Source organism: Anarhichas minor, unplaced genomic scaffold (genome assembly GCF_050575085.1).
Source record: "Anarhichas minor isolate MPS153535 unplaced genomic scaffold, ASM5057508v1 ptg000024l, whole genome shotgun sequence".
Classification (NCBI taxonomy): domain Eukaryota; kingdom Metazoa; phylum Chordata; class Actinopteri; order Perciformes; family Anarhichadidae; genus Anarhichas; species Anarhichas minor.
This window is the reverse complement of record NW_027466470.1, coordinates 9,180,161-9,201,252: the sequence shown is the minus strand read 5'-3', so window position 1 is coordinate 9,201,252 and position 21,092 is coordinate 9,180,161. Positions and strand designations below refer to the sequence as shown.

The 21,092-nt window shown below is 40.9% G+C and overlaps 2 protein-coding genes across 2 annotated transcripts in view; one reads left to right on the top strand and one right to left on the bottom strand.

Annotated features, from left to right (window-relative positions):
* Positions 1-530, top strand: part of mtcl1 (microtubule crosslinking factor 1) — a 53,591-nt gene extending 53,061 nt beyond the window's left edge. The window contains exon 14 of the mRNA XM_076097947.1: positions 13-530. Within this exon, the coding sequence (XP_075954062.1) occupies positions 13-216 (204 nt within the window). The 3' untranslated portion in view covers positions 217-530. The remainder of the gene's footprint in view (positions 1-12) is intronic.
* An 11,246-nt stretch (positions 531-11,776) lies between these two features.
* On the bottom strand, positions 11,777-20,884 carry acss2l (acyl-CoA synthetase short chain family member 2 like). The gene is made up of 15 exons (XM_076097957.1): positions 20,791-20,884; positions 19,012-19,084; positions 18,756-18,831; positions 17,914-17,998; positions 17,573-17,710; positions 16,938-17,108; positions 16,696-16,829; positions 15,206-15,338; positions 14,563-14,619; positions 14,233-14,313; positions 13,926-14,034; positions 13,718-13,786; positions 12,908-13,084; positions 12,400-12,474; positions 11,777-12,308 (listed from the first exon to the last, which is right to left on the bottom strand). The coding sequence occupies exons 1-15, from the start codon at positions 20,854-20,856 to the stop codon at positions 12,181-12,183; spliced, it is 1,572 nt and encodes a 523-aa protein (XP_075954072.1). The 5' UTR covers positions 20,857-20,884; the 3' UTR covers positions 11,777-12,180.
* Positions 20,885-21,092: the final 208 nt, after the last annotated feature.

The following is a 21,092-nucleotide window of genomic DNA, read 5'->3' as shown; positions in this document are numbered from 1 at the left end:
TGTCATTGGCAGGACCTGCCTCGCTCTCCGGTGGCTCCACCCCTGGACTCCTGTTTCCTGAGACCGGCCCGCCCGGCCAACCGCCGCCCCCCCTCGCGCTGGGCCTCCCGCTCCCCCTCCTCCTCCCCCAAGTGGAGCGAGGGCACAAAGAGGAGGTTCACCTTCCCGCACAGGGAACACAGGGAGACCATCTCGGAGGGCGAGGAGCCAGCGTGAGGCCGTCCTCTACCTCCTCTCTCCCTCCTCCACCTCAGCCTAAAAGACCCAGTACCTCAGAAACCCCCCACATCTAGAGACTCCCATCGTACGGAGCCTGAAGGGGGGGTTGGGATCCACCCAGTAGCACCAGCTGACCATCGAGGAACCAGAACTTTTTTTTAAAGAACCTGGAATGTACTGTAATATCATCAAAAAAAGATTTAAAAACTACATTTCCATAAGAGGTGCCTGCACAGACTTGAGTTACTCATAACGCCCCACATGTGTGTAAACTGTAGGTCAGCTGCTGCATTTGTATGAAGTTTACATGATTTGTTCTGCTCATCTGTTTACATTTTTCTTTTTTACGTTATCCTCCATCAATTCATGTTCAAACTATTTTTTTCAATGAGAGCAAACCTTCTGTGTTTTGGTTGCCAGCCTTTGAAGCATGACTTTTCTGTTTAGTTTCAAGGAGAGCAAACAAACAAAACAAAAAACAAACTACTTCTGCTTCATCGGGTCTGAAGCAGAGACGAATGATGTCATTTCTGATGCTGATGTATTTATTTTCAGGTGGGGATGAACGTTTGGCTCAGTAGACATGTAGAAGATGGTTGACAACAAGCTGAATATCCTTATGCATATTTGGAAGGCAGTTGTACAAATATCAGTCAAATATTTGCATGCCTTTTGAACACTAGCACTTTAGTGCATGTACATACGAGCTCTAGTCATTTGTGATCACTCAGCTCCGCTGTGGGGGGAAAAAGAAAAACAATATTATGATGGGAACTCTCCAGCTGTTGTTTTTGTTGTCACAAGATTTGCATTGACTCAAATAATGGAGAATTTTTAAGTGCGTTATTGTACCTACCAGGCTGTCTTTGTACAGTTGTCACTATTGGATATGAATTACTTTTTCTTTTGACAAGAAAAAGGGATTGTGGGGAAAAATATATGAATGTTTTAAATGAAAAGTCTATGTCAAAAAAGTCTAATGATCTATAGTCTTATGTAAATACTCAATGGTAATAAACATGAATGTGTATTTACAAGACATCCTCCTCTCAGTGTGTGTGTTTGCATTAAGAAACAACCTTTAGGTCTCAAAAATAGAGCCAACACGGAGGTCCCTTAAATAGCCACTTGAGACTGGCTCCAACGTAGAGTCCATCCCCATAGACCCTCATGTTTAAATGCCCAACTGTGCAGCAGAATTAAACATGTTCACAGCCTAGTAAAAATAATGGTTTTCTTATCTATTTCTAATCATTAAACTGCACGTGGTTGAATTTTGTATATAACTCACCCGTTAAAATTATTTATCAAGGCTTGAAGACGGGCATAATTAAGGATGTAGCTGCTTTAAGTGAAAGGTCGCCACCACGGCGTCGCTACCATGCCGTTGTTCAGAGTTCAACTGTACTAAAAGACACTCTTAACACATTTAGTTTTAAGCCTGTTTTCTGTTAGCCAATCAATATCACAGGCACCTTGCTAACCAAGCTAGCACCAGCTGCTAATGGCACTGGCCCCGCTGGGCCTCACTCCTCTCCAGCTCCACCCTCTCGTCCAGATGTGGTCACTTCTGGTTCCAAATAACCAAGATGGCGCCGGCCGAAATGCCAAACTGAAGGCTTCTAAACTGAAGTCCACAAACCAACGGCTGACGTCGCGGTGACTCCCTACACTTTTATGTACAGTCTACGGTTTGCATCTGTTGGTCTTGTTTAGTGTTTATCTCCATTATAAAGGTTAGATACAGCTCATGGTAGATTATACGCTCTTTCATTAGACCTGAGTTTCTGTTCTTGACACAGACTGATCCTGGATCGTGCGTGTGCGTGTGCGTGTGTGTGTGTGTGTGTGTGTGTGTGTGTGTGGATTACAGTGCAGACCACAGGATTACAGTGGGTGAGGGAGGACAGACACACACATACACACACACACAGTAATGTGAATAAGAAGATTGTGTCCTCCCAGAAGTCAAATCCTGTTGCATCACGATCATAAATGTGTCACCTTACTCATGTTGCTCAGCTTGTCACGCAAGATAAAGACCAGTCAAATAAACCTAGACTAGTTTATTTAAACATGTCCTTAGTTGTGTCCATATGTATTACTGTTTTATGTAATATTGTTTTGGTTTATATGCCCACACAAAAAGGCGCACACAAGGAAAGCTAAATGCAATTCTGTTTGAGCTCAAGCATTGAAAAATGTCTGAAAAAAGTCTTAATATCTTCCCAAAATGTCCCGTATGGACAAAAATGACTTGTGTGAGTGTTTTTTGATCTTCAACCTCAATGTTTTGGTGATGTTTAGGTAAGTGAAACTACTTGGTTAAGGTTGGGGATGGTTCATGGACATCATTGTGTTTAAAAGAAACCAGTTGGACTGTTGGTAGCAAAATTGGGCGCATTGACCCTTTAATTGTAAGTTTGTCTATGACTGGATCCTTTTTAGACTATTTTATTCTCCTTTACATTAGAAAAGCACAGATCATTTTCACCAGCGACTGTCATTACTGTGAATGCAATTAGTTTGTTAAATCGACTAGTTTTGGGCCGTTTTAGATTGGTTTTGCAGAGATGTATTTGACACCCGCTCATCATGGAAATCAAAATGTTGGTACAGTCGAGAAACCAGTAGAAATGTCGGTTCCAAGAAGATACGGAAAATTTCCAAAAAGTAGACTCAAGACTGATCTTGAGTACTACAAATAAAGTTAGGTGAACTAACCCCCCTAATAAAAAGAAAATAAGTCTGAAACGTGTTTATGTTTAAGGTGCAGGAGCCTCCTGAGGTTGATGTTGCTGCCAGCTAATAGAGACAAATATCTCGTTCTTGCTTTTTTCTGCTCATTCAGCTTTTCACATCTTGAGAAAAAAATACGGCACGAGAATTAAATCTGTAAATTTCAAAACTGTTGGCTTTAACTGGAGAACTCAATGGTTTTATTGGCTCTTAGGGAGAAAAAACTGATTGTTGGAGAGCAGGAAAGAGGGAGTGATAAAGAGGCAGAGAGCTGAAGGCCCCCGTATACCTTTCATTGAGTTATAATGATGAATAATTAATGCAGCCCAGCTGCACTCTGGGAGCTGCTGATGGCACCGAGCAGGTCAGGGGAGGGAAGAAGACGAAGATGCTCTGCTTGTACTTCCATCCGCCCTGAGAGAAACCCACCACTGCTGAATAATTTAGCCCTGAAGTCCCTCCGCACACATACAGCACACTGCTACTCTCTAAACGCTGGACTCGGCTGTGATAACGTCTGATGTCGGCTGCAGCAAGAAGGGTGTGACCTCTGTGAAATAGAAGTCACGCTAAAATATTGCAGGTGTCCCGGAGCAAAGAAGGAGCAGGACAAGTCTTAAACCACTTTAAATTTAATATGTGACATTTTCAGACAGAGTTTCTGAAGGTGGCACTTCAACATCTGCTGCTGTTTACCAACTAAAACCTTTGATGAGGAAGCTTTTAGCTTTTAGCCTTTCAGGGGTTGAAGCAGTCTGCCCGGAGGAATGAATAGAGCTGAAACGGTTTATGTCTTCAAAATTAATCTTGGATTTTTGTCTTTCATTGGTTTTCGTTTTTAATAATTAAAAATGAGGCTGTAATTATCCTAAAAAGAAATCGACAAATACAATGTAAAAGACCCAAATGTATGAATTAGTCCTTCTATCAATACTTTCAGGACGTAGTCAGCGTGACGTAGTCAGCCTCTTGGTTTGTGGTCTGCTGTTTGAAGCCTCAAATGCTTGTCGCCATCTTGTTTTTTGCAACTAGAAGTGAAACGGGAGGGTGGAGCTAAGTACAACTGAACGCTGTATTAGACATTTTTTGGCAACCAAAATGTTACAATTAACTTTCATGAACTGAAAACACACTGTGAAAGAAAGGGTTGAAGATGTAAGACGAAAACAGAGACAACTCCCAGACCGGACGCCGCTGTAGTAGCAACCTGTAAATCACAAGGTAGCCACGCCCTAAAGCATACCGTGCTTTATCGTCTATTTTATTTTAAATTGGACCATCATTTACTGAATGAACATCATGCTGTATTGAAGACTTGAGTGAGTTTATGACTGAGGTGATAATTCAAGTGAGAAGTAGGGTAATTTTCTCATAGACTTCCAATAATCTGACTTCTTTTTGCAACCTGAGTTGCACTTCAGCATTGGCTTTACTTTTCAGACCCGGAGTTTGCACTCAGCTCCATTTGTTCCAACTGAAGACATGAATCTTGCCAAAAAACGGGTCACACGTATAGTTTGTTCTCTTTATTTCTAAAAGGCTCATTAATGTCCTAAAACACCTGTGAGTTGTGACACCGCCACAAATACATTAACTATAGAAGGTTTAATGGTTTAACCTCTGTCCCTCTCACACCTACTTCAACTTGTTGCCTCCCACAAGACAACACTGGTCAGGTGTTCAGCTCCCCACAGGTGAAAGAGGGCGTGGCCTGTGGAACAAAGAGGAAGGAGAGTATTTGTGGAGAGTATTTGGGTTTTGTTTGTGAGGAGAGATGGGTGAGTAAGGCTGGAGCCTGGCAGTCTTCTGAGGAGAATAACCACATCAATCTCCTTACGCTGGTACCTCGACTGACTGAAGACAGTGTCCTCAGTACACCTACCGACTGAGGACCATAGAGGTTGAACAGCAAACCAAGCCAAGGCCAGATTAGTTTTTTTCCAACCTGACATCTGGTGAATTTGTTTCCTTTTTTGGAGATTTTTTTCCAATGCTTTTTCATTTGCTTTTTGTATGTACTTTTGCATTTTGAAGGGAGGACATTAAGCCTTTTTTACGTTGGATTACTTGGTCGCATTAAGGAATTGATTTGATTTGATTTTTCTTTTAGCCCAACTATTCTTCCAAGACTCTTCAGACATAAAGATATCACTTCAATAGATACAAACAGAAACAAATAATATTCATACAAGTAAGACACTTAAAACCCAGAATTAGCCTCATACATTGTACATCACACAAAATAACATTAAAACAACAGAGTGCTACAGATGCCCTGTATGGAGCAGGGAGCTCACCTTATATACAATGAACTGTAGCATCATCATTAATTACATATTTATCTTACCTACATTGACTTATGATATTTCTTTAAACTAATGGCGTCGTGTAGGTTAATCCACCTTTTGTCAAGCCTGATAAGAGAATGCTCCTCTACCCGGCTCAGTTTTTATCTTTGTGAGACATCATTTCTTCATGTGGTTGTTCTCGTATTGACAGAATGTCTTTCTCTCACCAAATGGAGTCGTTAATAAAAAGCTCTTGTTTCTTCGTATAATATAACAGTGGTGCCTTTTGGAGTCTTCCTATCTCACCGAGCACGACATTGCCCCCAAATGGCTGAGCAATAGATGACCTGACTGCAAACTAATGCTTCGTTTGACCTGCTTCACTGCTTCAATAGGCAAATAACCAGTTATCCTTCGAATCACACAGGCTGTGTTAGTGATGTTTCTTAATATGTGACGGATATGGGGAGTCCATGATAGACGATTATCCAAATGAATACCTAAAAGTTGTTTTAAATTGAACAAATCTTGTGGACAATCCAGTGGACATTCCTCCAGTTACTTTTGTTGTGCTCTTATTTGGGGCTTATAAGGTTGTATTCTTGATAAGTGTTAATAATGAATGAGTTGCAGGAAGTCTCAATCACAGTTTTAAGATTCAAATCCACAATAGTTTGTAAATGAACCTTCTTTATGTGCCTTTTAAATCTCATCCCATGCCCCCAACAACAATAAACACTGCTTGATTAAAGGGTAAATACAAATAACATCCCATGACCATCTTTGTTGAACTGATAAAAGGATTTTTAGTTTTATGCCGTCACCCCCTCTTCATTACATCCTTACGTTCCTTAATCAAAAACCCTTAATATGCCATTCAATGTTATATAGTGGAATACAAATAAGATTAGGTTTGTGATTTATCGTCCGACGTCTGATCACCTCACAGTCGACACAAACTACTTTATAAAGTCACTTGATCCAATTAACTGATAAGAAAAACAAACGATGCTTAGAGGCTACTGGGTGTTTGTGAGGACATTCAGTGATCTGCTGAGACAAAATTATAATTGTCTTTGACAGGACACATTGAAAAAATAAACAAAGTCACATTGTCTTATAAAATAGTTTCAGACCACTGCATTGTCTTTGCTGCTTTGAGTCATGCAGAGCCAACAGTTTGAAATCCCAAAAATGCTGATCCATGAATACATTTCAGGACGCTTGATGCAAAAAGAAATCTATTTTCATTGGTGGGAAAAACTAACAGAATAATCAATATGAATTTGTTTCTTACTGGCCAAAACTGGGGTGACATCCAGTTCAGGTGGGCTTTTAAAGCATACTGAGTTAAACTGTCTGACTTCTGAAAAACTGCTTTTGAACATTTGACTGTGAGTCAAGTTTTTTTTCTCCGAGGCTGCGATGATGAATAATGCAACCTCGGCTGTCTGGCCATCTCTGTTAGATTGTTTAGAGCAGTTTCCTCTCGTGTTCCCAAATCTGTGTGCGTGTGACTAAACAGATGAGACCAGCCTCTCGTTTTCTCTTTTGCCTTGTTTAGTGGAGTTTGCAGCTGCCAGTATTAAGGACTCATGTGACAGTTGAATCTGAACACTGGGGATCGATGTGCAGGGTTAAAGTCCAGTGGATGTCAAAACAATCTGCGGTCACTGTAGAGGGAGACGGATGGGTTTCTTTTGCAGATTTGTTTGTTCAAAAGCATCAGAATGCTGTTTTTCTCTGTAGGAATTCACCCCGTTTATTAAACTAATCACAGAGTGAGACCGAGGAAGAGTGTCATATCAAGTCTTATCTCTGCGTTCCTGACGCCAAAACATCTGATAAGAAGAAAACTGTGACTTCAGAGGAAAATACCAAAAGTCTGTCTCTAACAGCAGATTTTTTTTTTTAAATTGCCACCTCCATACTAACTACAAAGAAGATGACATTCATATCAGGAGGAAAAAGAAGACGTATATTAACCATTTAGTAACCATGCTTTCTAAGCATCACCCAGGTGTGAAATAGATTCATATACAGATACTTTCTCCCTTTTTAATTGGAGTGAATGGGAGATGAAGCAAATATTTGCAGGACAGAAATGTAAAGTGACAATCCCTTGAAGTAATACTTCACCCACAAAATGACCATTTGCGTGTCAATTCCATGTTCCCTTGAATTCTTGAAGACAACAGTTTTTCTCGCATGCCTCCATGGTGAACGAAGAATCAAAAAAAGAAAATTCTTGATGAATTGATAACAGCAAAACTGTATCAAAACATCCGTTGACTTTAGTGCAGTATAATCGAAGTCGTATGCTCACTACTTCACAAACGCATGCATCCTAAGCAAGCATGAGACTGTTCAGGCAGAAGAGTTTTATAATCGGATGAATTGTTACTATTAACAATTGTGAAACCCTTTATAAAGTTTAACGTACTTGAAAATTAACCAAAATGTCAAGAAAACATTAGTCCTCTCTGAATAGTGAATGAAACCTTTCACTGTTTAAATGTATTCAAAGTGAGACCTGTTGTCCAGACAGTTGAATAACAGCATGTACGATCTGACACATAAAGACACATTAAAATCAGTTTTACTAAACTCCCCTCGTTCTCTGTGTGTCCTGCTGACAGAATTAATGTTTCTGAGGCTCCACGTCGTCTCGTTCAGCGGGCAATCTGTCAAAAGTTGGACCCCAAAATTGCACATGCCTGCAGCTGTTTGCGAAGGCCTCAAACGGACAATGAGCGACACAATGGGCCCGGCTGTGCCATTAGCTCAGGTTGTCATGCCAACGATACAAAAAGCCCAGAGGAGACTTCATATTGAGCGAGAGCTTTGCCCGGAGGCCCTTCACTTCTCCTCACTTTCTGTTCCATCATTATTCATGTGAGGGAAAAGGCCCTCAGTCCAGAGCGGAGGCAGCAAGGGTGTTCATGCTGGGGGAACAGCGTGGCAGAGGCCGGGTGTCAAGTTGGGTTGTTTTTTTTGTTGTTGTTGGATTTTAACCCCACATGAAATGCACTATTGTGCGAGTAAACAGACAGTCCCGTTGTGCTGAAGAGGGTGACGGCCGTTTGAACCCTAAACTAAAGCAGCGGGACCGTCGCTCAGGCTGGCGTCGAATCAGAAACAAAACGTTCAGCAACATTTTCAGAAGGCGTGAAAACAACTCAACAAGAGAAATACGGGAAAGTACATTTAGGATTTGGCTATGTAAGTTGTGGAAACCAGTGGTGGAGGAAAAGTTCCAACCAATCTAAAAATACTCCGTTACAAGTCCTGTATTTAAACGTCTACTTAAGTTATAGAACAGAAATGGTATCAATGAATAGTAGTCAAAGGGGAAGATCGAAGGCTACATTAATGTGAGTAATGCAGGCAGCAGACGAGGAAGAAGAATGCTTGGGATGAAAAAGATCTCTCTTTTAAAGTATCAAAAGTAAAAGTACTCGTTCTGCAGACTAATGGCCGCTGGTGTTGAATATATTATTACATGACATTATTAATACTGATGCATTATGGCTGGTCGAGTTGGAGTGAGTTTCAACTTCTTTATTTGCAGTTTGGTTGTCGGGTGGTTTTATAAGGTCGGGTCCTAAAGGTCACAAGATAAATCTGAGGGGTCGTGTGATGATTAAAGAGGAAGGAAAGAAGAAACAGTGCACAACATAGAAATAGAATCTGGGTAGAACGGACATTCCCATTTAAATCAACGTAGCAGGATGGTCAGAGCGGCAGCCATTTTTATTTGTACCATTGCCTTTGCGACTGTTGTAGCGGGCCAACTTATACAAACTAAACAGACTCTAGGTAAGTCACGGACTCACTGAGGTGAGGTTCAAAACGAGCAGTGGAGTACCACGACGCGTAGAGAGAGTAAATCAGTCAAATGTACTTTAATGCTTCATCACTTTGTTCGGCTAATTTTCAGTAACATTTCCTTTTGAAATGTGGTAGATAAAGCAGCATATCATTGAGTTTTCCCAAATGGAAATGAAAATATTCAAATGCAAGACAAATACCACATTTGTCTGTTAAGTTTTTTTTTGCTCTTATCGTTGTCCTGTGATTGACCCCCACCAGGTTACCCAGAAGCCCTCCTCTTCAACGTACAGTACATTTCAAAATAACAAAATGTCCAGTAGGCTTCAAGTTCAGTTAGACCATCTGTCTGTCCTTTTGAAAAGCATAAACAAAAAGACGCCATTCATTTGGTGCCTCCTTGATTCCTCTTTTGTTTGTGTAATTTGCTTTGGACGGGCCCAGTCTCTCTCTCACACACACAGAGCTCACTCACAGCGGGGCTTTGCCTCCACACAGAACGGGATGTAAAGCCCAGAAACCTCTGGGTCCCACAACATCTGAGTAAGTCTCTCTCTCTCTCTGTCTCTCTCTGTCTGTCTCTGCCTGCCTCTCTCTCTCTCTCTCTCTCTCTCTCTCTCTCTCTCTCTCTCTCTCGGTGTGATACCACATCAGAAACAATGATGGAGGATTTTGGGCCGTAATCCTCCGGCAGCTTGCTGTTGAGGAAGGTTGGAGAGGAGTTATAATGCTTCACACACACAATGTTCTGTTCTTCCTTTCAGATTAGTATAGAAACATGTTCATTTAAAATGTTAAAATATGTTTGCAATATTCTGTTTTCCACATATATTGAGATGTTCAGAATGTGTTCCAACACTTTTTTTTTGCCAAAATGTTAATTTAACAAATCGTCACAAAATTAATTTGACACTTGAAATGCATTGATTTACATTCATACCCTAACATTAACCCTTACCACTACATGACTAACGCTGACTTATGTAGCGTTCACACTCAAAATGGCATGTTCTGTTGATTTACAGTATTCTCCCACAATGCAATGGAACTGCTCGCTGCTGGAAAACCAATTCAAAAAATATTGTTTCTCTAAAGATAATTGGCTATAAAATGTTTAGAAGAACTTAATTCTCCTGACGAAGTGACAGTCAGCTGGATGTCGACAAGCAGCAGTCGAAGAAGACATTATGGCACACAGTGAATTATTGATAAACTGCTCTGACATCGTAAAGGTTGATCTATGATATATATATATATATATATATATATATATATATATGGGGAAAAAAACTCTCTATATATATTTCAAATGCCACATAACAGAAGAAGAATTATATTATTAATTATTATTACATATGTTGCAAGTTGCAAATATCAGTCGTCAATGTTCTTACCAGTCATGAGAAGCAAAACTGCAGTATTTGAGTATTTGTCTTGAAGATTTTGGGGCATTTTTTTCTTCCAACATTTCAGTTGCAAGGACAAGCATATTTTAATCTAGGGTATATCGGTTAATGTTTTACTCTGCACGTGACATCTAATATTACATTTCTAAATGTTTCCTTCATTTTAGGATGGATAGAGCTGTCAGCTTCTCTTCCCTTTAGCTTTGAAAGAACTATGCATGTGAAGGGTGTTTTGTGGAAATGTTGACTCGATGTGTGAAGGCTTGTTGGTGTTTTGTGTCTTTGTTTTTTGATAAATTTCCTTAATTGGTTTCTATTTCAATTTATTTTTCGTGGGGTTGCTGGAGAGTATAGATTATTCGGATTGGACGTTGTGTGTGTGTGACTGCCACAATATGTTTTCATTTTATATATCTTAATGATATCAAGGATGACATGTGACCTATGAATAAGAGAATGAAAACTTTCCCCTCTCAACATAATGCACAACAGCATCATAAAACTCTTAAATGACCACAAAGTTGAATCAACATCTCTGTAGAAAGGCTGTCAGAAACGTTATGGAATAGTGCATGACTGCTTTTAGGAAAGAACGTTATTTTAAATAATTTTTAAGGTGTGTGTGTGTGTGTGTGTGTGTGTGTGTGTGTGTGTGTGTGTGTGTGTGTGTGTGAGACCAGGAAGTCAGCATCATCAGGTTACAAAACATCTGCAGACTGCTGTTGTGGTAAAAAGGCAGGAGGAGGGTTTCTTTGGGGGGGGGGGGGGGTTGCCATGGTAACCCCTCCTCGGCTGCTGGGGGTGATGATGTAATATTACCCTGTTTCTGGGGCTCCTCTTTCCTCAGCCTCCCCACCTACACAAACGTACAGTACATCGCTGCATGCATGTTATGTTTAGTGGGGTAGAGGAGACAAATAACATGAAACAAAGGAAGTGCACAGACTGTGCAGTAAGATAAGAGAGCAGTCTAATCTTTTTAAGACCTCTGACTGATGCTTGTAATTTCAAAAGAATCCAGTGCACTTAAGATAAAACAACCCTCTCTTCTTATTCTTCTCTGCATCCCTCTATCTTTGTGTGTGTGTGTGTGTGTGTGTGTGTGTGTGTGTGTGTGTGTGTGTGTGTGTGTGTGTGTGTGCGCGCTCTGTGCATCATTAAAAGACAGAAGGCAGGAGAGTAAAAAGGGCATTTTACAGTAAATCATCAGATAGCAGCTGTAGAGGACGATTCCTGCCACATGAGGGGGCCGATCAACCGCTGCGCTTGAAAGGAAACGGACAAAGGCAACAATAACAGATAAAACACTTCATTCTAAGCTCATAGAAATATCACAGATTGAAAATATACATCAGGCAACATTAACTTCCTCCTCCAACAATATGAGACATGGAGCTAACAGCAATTCTGTAACTAGTTTGTTTGACATTTTGGCCCAAACACAAACCAACAGCAGCCCCATATATCAGCTTGTCAAAGCAACTACTGACATTTTATTTAATTAAATCAGTTGTTTTCTACTTTCATTTCTCCACCTAAAAAAATAATTTGAAATGTCTCAATATCGGCGGTATAAATTTCTGATCCCAGCCCCTTCATTTAGTTCCAACAAGTGCACAGATGCTGACCCAGAACCAGCCGTTTGTGATCTGTCTTCATGTGTGCTGTTGCATAGCAGGAGAGGGTGAGGCGTTTGTTCAGGCTGCAGCTTCACATCTCTGGCTGAACAGCTCCTCCACCACCTTTGGGTCGGCCAGGGTCGAAAGGTCGCCCAGGTCCTTCTCGTTGCGGGCGATCTGCCGAAGGATCCGCCTCATGATCTTCCCTAAAGTGGAGCCAGAGTCAGAGAAGACAGATGTTACTGAGGAGGAGAGTAGAGGAGGAGGAGGAGGAGGAGGACGTTTTAAGAGGTTTACCTGAGCGAGTCTTCGGGAGCGCGGGAGCGTTCTGAATGAAGTCTGGCGTGGCGATAGGTCCGATTTTCTCTCTCACTGACAAAAGAATACAGAGAAGGAATCAGTGCAGAGCAGAATATAAAGATAACATGTTAAAACTGACTGCTTTCATTCACAGGCGTTTGTATTGGCATGTCGGCTAGTTTGTGAACAATATGAGCTTTATTGTTCACCATATTGTTCTAATGTTTTTAATTGTGCATTGTTGTGTACAGCTACACACTCCTGTACAAAGCTTTATTCTGATATAGGCTTATATAGTATTTCCCTCCCTGGATCAATAGTATGTTGTCTTATTTGAGAGGAAAAACATCTGCAAATGCAACTGATGTTTCATTATCAATTATTCAATTTGTAAAATCCACATATTTGAGATGAAAGAATAAAAAAAACACAATTTACATCACTTTGACTGGATTTTTTTTTCCTTTAACCCTCCAGTAAACCGTCCCCTGTGTCGGAGCCTCACCCAGTCTCTTGACCTCCTCCACCAGTTTGTGGTTGAACTCCCTGCTGTCTTTGAGGGTGACGAAGCAGTACAGACACTCTCCCTTCACCTCGTGAGGCCGACTCACTACAGCAGCCTCCGCCACGGCCGGGTGCTCCGTCAGAGCTGCCTCCACCTCCGCTGTGCTCATCAGGTGGCCTAAAAGACGCAAAAAACAGCAGAGTAGTAATAATACATAACAGAGCAATGCTTGAAGTGGAAACAAATAGGTCCCAGTACTCCCCTTATTCACGTTAGTGTGTGTCTCTGCCGATATTAGCAATCTCTCGCTAGTTATTCCTGTTTATTTATTATTTCTTTCAGCATGTTCTACCGTGTCAGTCATATTAGTGATGATTGTATTATACTTTGGTTATGCATCTATAAGTTAAAGTGCTTTCCTGTGTTATTTGTAGCCTAAAGTTCACCCCATGATATACTATAGGATGCCTTCAGACTGGAATCAACACCAGCCAGTCAGACAGGCAGGTTTGCATGCAGAGCTGAGACATGTGAGCTACTCATTCAGGTTTTAGGAGCCGTGTCCCAGTCAGGAGGCTTGAACTTAAAGACTTTGAGATATTGGGTTTGGGAGGGGTCCTTTTTTTTTTAGCATTTTGGAGTCAATATTATTACTATAAATATTGGCCCAAAAGCTTAAAGAAAAAACTTGCTACAGTTAAATAAGTATTTTACTATTTACACAGCCTTCGTCGGAACATTGCATTCTTCGGGAAATGTTCTGCCTTTTGCGAAGCAGCTGTGTTATCAGACAGTGACACAGTACAGTACCTGACACATTCAGCATGTCGTCTATTCTTCCTGTGATCCAGTAATAGCCGTCTTTGTCCCGCCTGCAGCCTGAGAGAGGAGAAAACAAGTAACATAATCAAGTACATGTTTTGGTATTAAGACACTTCTGACATGTAGTCTGCGATGTTGCAGGTTTGTGAGCTTGAGTATCCAGACAGAAGACGTAATAGAAGTTTTTGTGGCTTACCGTCACCAGTTAGATAGAAGCCAGGGAACTTCTTGAAGTAGGTGTTCTCGAAGCGTTCGTGGTTTCTGTACACAGTGCGCATTATTCCAGGCCAGGGCCTCCTGAATACCTGTAACAAATGTATTAATTATCAGTTACACATACAGTACATATTGTTTTTTAAGCTTAAAGCCTTTGAATGTTTATGATTTACAGTATTTTCCTTCTTTCCTGTCTGTGTGTATCTGTTGTTCTGGGCAGCCAACTGCTGCACACGATTTCCCTCACAGAGATTAATAAAGTTGCATAGAAGTGAATTGAAACTTACGAGATAACCCTCGCCCTCGCCTTCCAGTTCCTCTCCGTGTTCGTTGAGGATTGTGGGCTCTACTCCGAAGAAAGGAAAGGTCTGAAACATGAGATGTGGATTTAATGTGAGATAACGGTGCTCTCTCATTGAACAGCTCCTGTGTGTTTCTTTCCGTGAACAGTCTGGATCACAATCTAAAGCCAAATAGAAACGTTGCATCTCCTGCATTGGTTTAGTCCAACCCTTCCTTACCAGCATGATTTGTATTGATGAAACTCATCGGCGAAGATGTTAGTTTGTTTAAGATCGACATACAAATATTATGAGATAACCAATGTTGTCACTTACAGCAGAGCCTGGTTTCAGCGGCGTGGCAGCAGGCAGAGGAGTCAAAACATGACCTCCCTGTTGAGAAATGAATTCATATTTAAAGGAACAGGAAACTCAAAATTTAGTATGTGTGGCTTAATATTGGTGTGATTCATGTTTATTGTTTTGCCATCAACTTATTGTTGTTATTGTACTGTTGTGCTGTTTGGTCAAAGAGAAAACGAGGTCCAAATAGGGTTTCTGCTCCTCCTGGACGTCCCCTTTGACGTGCGATTGACAGTTATTAGATGAATTGTACATACGTGAAGTGTTGGACAGTGTAAGACTATTGCACGTGTACATTTGGAGGGTTTTTCCACATAAATCTTCCCCAGATTATAATCAGTCAGAGTTCAGCACAAATAAACTTTTCATTTGGTTTCTTGTTGGTTGGACCTTGCAACCTACAAAACAAGTTTTTGCCGTTTAAAAATTAGATGATGTTTTCAGTAACATCAACTGCTTTACACAGCTCATCCCATGTATTATTATATCCATATGAAAGAAACGTGATTCTAAATCCAGTCTCCTGTACATTTAAAGTGATTCTCCTGAATCTGAACTAAACAACATATGGACTGAAGTGTTTTTCAACCCTCTAAACATGAGCATAAGCACTCACGGTCTCTGTCTGCCAGAAAGTGTCGACCACGGGACACCTGCCCTGACCGACGACCTCATGGAACCACTGCCACGCATCCGGGTTGATCGGCTCACCAACAGTACCCAGAATCCTCAGGCTGGAGAGGTCATACCTGGAGGAGGCAGGTGAGAAAACGTCCCTCAGATATCTTCTATATTTCATCATTATGTTGACCTGATGTACTGCTCTGACTCTTGTAGCAGTCCATGTTAACTTTATTTGTTGTTTGGCCTTACAGGCCATGTGTTGTTTTTGTATGCTGGCTGTGTCTCTTGAGAAATATAGATCTTGATCCTAATGAGACCAACTGATGGGACAACGTCACATATTAATCTGTGATGTTAAACATATTCCACGAGTTCCACTTTCTGCCAAATCTACTACTTCAAATTAGTGATTTGCTGTTTCTAAGACATTAGTGCCAAATTATGCACTTTTATTCTGGCAACTGACATTTGTTATCACCTTCACCAGTGATGTTTTACATGCATAGTGTTGATGTTTTGAATTAAAGCAATAGTTTGATATTTGGGGAAATATGCTTATTTTCTTTCTTCAGCTTTTGGTTAGCTTAGCTCTGTCTGGAGGTAACAAGCCTTCCAGCACCTCTAAAGTAGTTTACGCTTTACAAAAACCGAGGTGGAAAGATGACAAGTTGTGTTGTGACTTCCTGGCGTCTGGTTTATTGTCACTTTATTTACACTATTCCTTTTGTTTTTCCTTTTACCATTTCCTGCCATAAAACTCAATAAGAGCTGCATTGGGAAATGTCTGGTTGATGGTTGTTTAAAGCTTCTTATCTTTGAAGTGAGTGTTGACAGACTTGGGTTTTCCATTTATCCGTTATTTTCCGTTTATTTATTTTTTGAAATAATGCGTTTAAAGTAATTCTTCACCACCAAAATGATCACTTGTAAATGAATCACTCGCACCGTGTCACCTTGAACTCTTGGAGCATGAGACTGTTTATGCAGAAGTGTTTTAGATGGTATGGTTTTAGCGAAGATGCATGTGTTTGGGAAGTAGTGAGCATAAGTCGGATTATATTGCACACGTTGTATGAGAGTTTGTAAACAGATGTTTTGACATGTTTTTTTTCTGTTGTTAAACGCGGCCCACATTTACTTCAATTCACCAAGACTTTAACGGTCATTGGGTGAAGTATTCCTTTTAGGATTCTTGTGAATTTAGTGTTGAAATTTCATGACAAAGGGATGTTCACACTGTATGAATGATGATGTGAGTGATACCGTTTGCTTTTTCACATCACCTCTGAGGAGTTTGTCACATTAGAAGTGAGAACAGAAGAGGGACGTCTTAAAGATGTGCATCTACATGTGAGAACTGTTGTAAAAATACACGCAAAAATCACATATATGCTGTGTTTTGAAAGTCAAACTATTGCGTTAGCCTCTGGAAATCTAGATTTTTCTGAGCTGCTGTGGCATTCAGAGGATGCAGGCTCTTACTTCTGCAGCGGTTCCCGTCCGTACTTCATCAGCAGGCGGATGGCTGTGGGAGCTGTGTAGAACTTGGTCACTTTGTACTTCTCAATGATCTCCCAGAACCGGCCGACATGAGGGTGAACTGGGATACCTTCAAACTGGAGAAAACACACATGCATCTTGAAGAAGCTTTTGAAGGGGGCCTCTATGTCTTCTAATGGATCTGTGGGGATTTTTAATACGATAAAAGTCTCTTTCAGACTCACCAGGACGCTGGTGGCGCCGTTTGCAAGTGGGCCGTAGGTGATGTAGGAGTGACCGGTGATCCAGCCGATGTCGGCGGTGCACCAGTACACGTCATCGTGGTGATAGTCGAAAACGTACTTGAAGGTCAGCGACGTATAAAGTAGATACCCGGCAACAGTGTGGAGAACACCCTGTATGGTACACAAGCACGGAAACATGAATGAGGAGGTGATGGGTCAGCACAAAGACAGCAGACAGCAAAAATAATAGGGCTGGTGTGTGTATGTGTGTGTGGGAAAGACAAAGACGCAGATCATTTCCTACTATCTGATGATCTGAGTCCTGTGTTTTATGTAATAATAACATGTGTACACAAAATACAAAAGCAATTGTCATGCTTTCAACTTTCTAGGGATGCATTTATGCTTCTGAGAAAAACATTACTTCTCACTGTTTTACAGCAGAGACAAAATGTTAAGTGAAAGACAGCACAGTTAACACCATTAGACTCTTATCAGAGTAGAAAATAAGATGCTGCGATTTCAAAGAAAAACATTTAATGCAGAAAATTATTTTTTCGTCTCGCAAATGTCCTGAGCTATTCTGTGTGTTTCTACAATATTCAACTGGTTTCATTGCACATCGTTCATCTTACCTTGGGTTTGCCGGTGGAGCCGCTGGTGTGGAGGATAAACAGCGGATCCTCAGCATCCAGCCACTCGGGTTCACACTCTTCAGGAGAGTCTCTCATCACCTCATCCCACCACACGTCACAGTCTGAGTCCCAGGGGGTCTGAACGCATCAGATCAAGGAACAAATGCGAGATATAAAATCACTCTTTATATCAACTTGAATAATTTGCTAAATACAGGTGATAACAGACCATGTAAATTATAAACTGACATGTCATTTATTATAAGATTTTCTTGTCCAAGCATGTGTTTTTAGTGATATCAAACCAAAACATTAGGTGGTCATTTTAAAAACATATCTACCTGTAGTTTGTTGCATGCAGCTCCGCTTTTTGTCCTGAGTGCATGGTGCTTGATGACGAGGCATTTAGTGACACTAGATGACGCTCTGCGAAAAGAAACAAATAAATTTAAAAAAAGGTTTTGTGAGAGGCAGTGAAAGGCATCAAGTGCTTGTGTTGCCCTGCTTTGCATTAATTACAAAAACCCCACCAAAAGTCATGAAGTTTAATTTGACATCTCATGTCAGTATATAGATGAAACATCTCAGAGGACTTTACAATAGGAGCAAAATACAACACCTTTGACCCTTGATTTGTTTAAGGAAAGACTCTAAAAACAGGAAATAAAGTTAGAAACCTTGGGAAGAGCAACAGAGGAGGGATCCCTCTTAAAACGTATTATCAAAAATGTGAAATGAGAAAATGAATAATAATATTAAGTAAAAAGGTTGAATAGTTTCAGGAAAGCTCTGTATTATATGGAAAATGTGAGATCTTGATTGAAAGATTTTAATTGTACTTTTGTTTTGCCACGAGGCTTTGGTGTAACGGACAACATCACGATATGTTTTATTCTTAAATGATACACCTGCACCCCCTATCACACATCCCTCCCCGGCTCATGTTGCTACTGGACACAAGCAGTTTGGGCTTTCCTGAATGATCTGAGCTTCCCATGTTGCCCGGCAACCCCGAAATGTGGAAACCGGGCAGTGTGTTTCCTCAACGTCCATGATATCAACTGATTGTGTGTGTGTGTGTGGTGAGTCATATGCCAGCGGTTGAGTCCATTACCAGCAGCTAGTGTAAATAAGGGCGGTTGCTGAGAACCGAGAAACTTGTTGGCCTTTCAGCAGGACCTACTTTTCCCTGCACTTCTCCAGAGCCTCGTCTGCAATCTGTTTCAGGTTGATCAGCTTCTCTCCTCTGTAAACACCATCTGTACGTCACAAAGGGACGGAGAGACAGCTGATGAGCGGTGTGAACCATCAGGGAGAGGGTATTTAAACACTCTTTACAACTGGAAAACCATCTTTACAATCCCTGAGCGCTACAACACATCACATCCTGATGCTGCTCTGTTGGCTGACATGCGCCTTATCTGGGCTGTCGGACACACCTGCTGTCACCAGGACGCTGCTCTGAGCGTCCACGATCCTCTCACACAGAGACTCGGAGGAGAAACCTGCAAACTGAGCAAGAGAAGATACAAGTTATGGCCTTCAGGGATAATTCTGGTTTGTAACAGCTTGGGTCTTATACTGTCGCGGTTTTCTCCATCATTTCTAGTTGTAAACAAGACAACAGCTTTGTCTGATTACCTAAACCTCTACATTTAAACAAGACAATCGGTCTGTAAACTTTGATTGACGATCAATTGATCGATTACAATAATTAAAAGAAAAATAATGCATTTTATTTCTGAAGCATCTTTCAAAACATTTCTACAAAGTACAATAAAAGCAGCACACATTTAAAACACAAAGAGAATGAATTTAACTAAAAGCCAAAAGCTTAGCACATGAAACACATAGTAAAACAAACGAAAGTGTCATAAAGCATACATAAATGTACAGCATAGTTGTCTTTGGTGTCATTGTAGTTACTTTATGTTTATTTGTGGTCATTTTGAGTCTCTTCCTGGTTGCTACGTGCCTTTTTAAGTCACATTTTGTAGGTGAAGTCTAGAGGGGCCCCTTACCGGTGCTCGTTAGGCCCGTTCAGTAATCCATCCCTTGATTCTTCGTCTCACAAACTAAAAGTTGCATTCATGTATTAACCACACCCATGACTTTATGTCTCTTCTCTACTTCCTCTTACACTATGTTTTAGATGTTACCATTATTCCTGGATTAATACACAGTGGCTGCAGTTCAGCAACAGCTACAAAGTCTCACTTTGAAGTGCAAACAGTCTGACGCACGCTCTCTCTTTACCTTGTATAGCAAGGTCACCTGGTTCAATCTTACATAATAAACCAGACCTTGATAATAATTCTTTTATAGGATTGTCATCTGCTGCGTCCACCGTCAGACGTTTGTGTTCTGGCCAAGGATAGTTCACAGCGTGTAACGTTATGTGTTGATGACAGCTTTATGAATCAGGACACTGAGGACTCTGGACGCAGCAAAATGTCACTGCATGACTGGCATTGACTGTCCTGTCTGGCTCCATCTATGATTTAATTTCATGTCAAGCTTCATTTATGATTTAATATGAACAGTCACACGAGATTTCAGTAGGCTGGCGTTGTACCAGAGATCCTTATGTTACCAAGTGATGTTGATATCAAGTATAATTTAAAAATACAAAACTCAGAGTTGGAAAATGTTCAACAGTGACCAAGCACAGACATGGTCACTCACACCTAAGTCTGCTTTATGACTTGCAAAGGTCTGTTTCTGGCAGACTCATCTTGGAGCCGCCTGTAGATATTTTTAACAGGGCTACTAACCTTTGCATGCATGCGGAATGTTGAAACTCTAAAATAGTGTTGGCTTCCTGGCAAAACTTCAAAGACTCTGTCGCCTACCAAAGCTAGATACAGCCTGTAAGTGTCTGACCCATATATTGAGTGCATGTGCTCTCAGTGCTGTGGCTGCATAGAGAACAGCTGATAGGAGCAGGGCAAACACTGCTAACCTACATGTGGACCGCAAAAAGGAAAATTGACACAGATTGGATACCAGATATGGTTTAAATATTACCATAAGTGTCTCCTGCTTGGAGTGTAATTTTTCATATTAAGAAATAAAATCTTGTTTTCTTTCACCAGCTGACATTAAATGATGCTCCACCTTTATGTAGCAAAACCTACTCGTCTGCCTTTCCAAAATGGGTGAAACAAAAAACAAAAATCATTTGCATGAAAAATTGGATTGTTCATCACACTTCTTACCACAATGCAGTGAACAGCGCCTATCCTTGCACAGGCCAACATAGTGTAGACCAGCTCTGGGATCATGGGAAGGTAGATGGACACCCTGTCTCCCTTTTTTACACCTTGAACACAGAAACAAGCAGATTTGCCGTTTTGGATAACGCAAATCACATCTGGGCTGCTTCTCAACTCAAACCAGCAATGTGGCAATGTAGCTCTAAGGTGAGTTTCAGCATGTTGAATATGACAGATCCTATACTGTATGTCTGATGTGCAAAGTGCATTGGGCATACCGCATAGAGCCATATAGTAGCATCTAG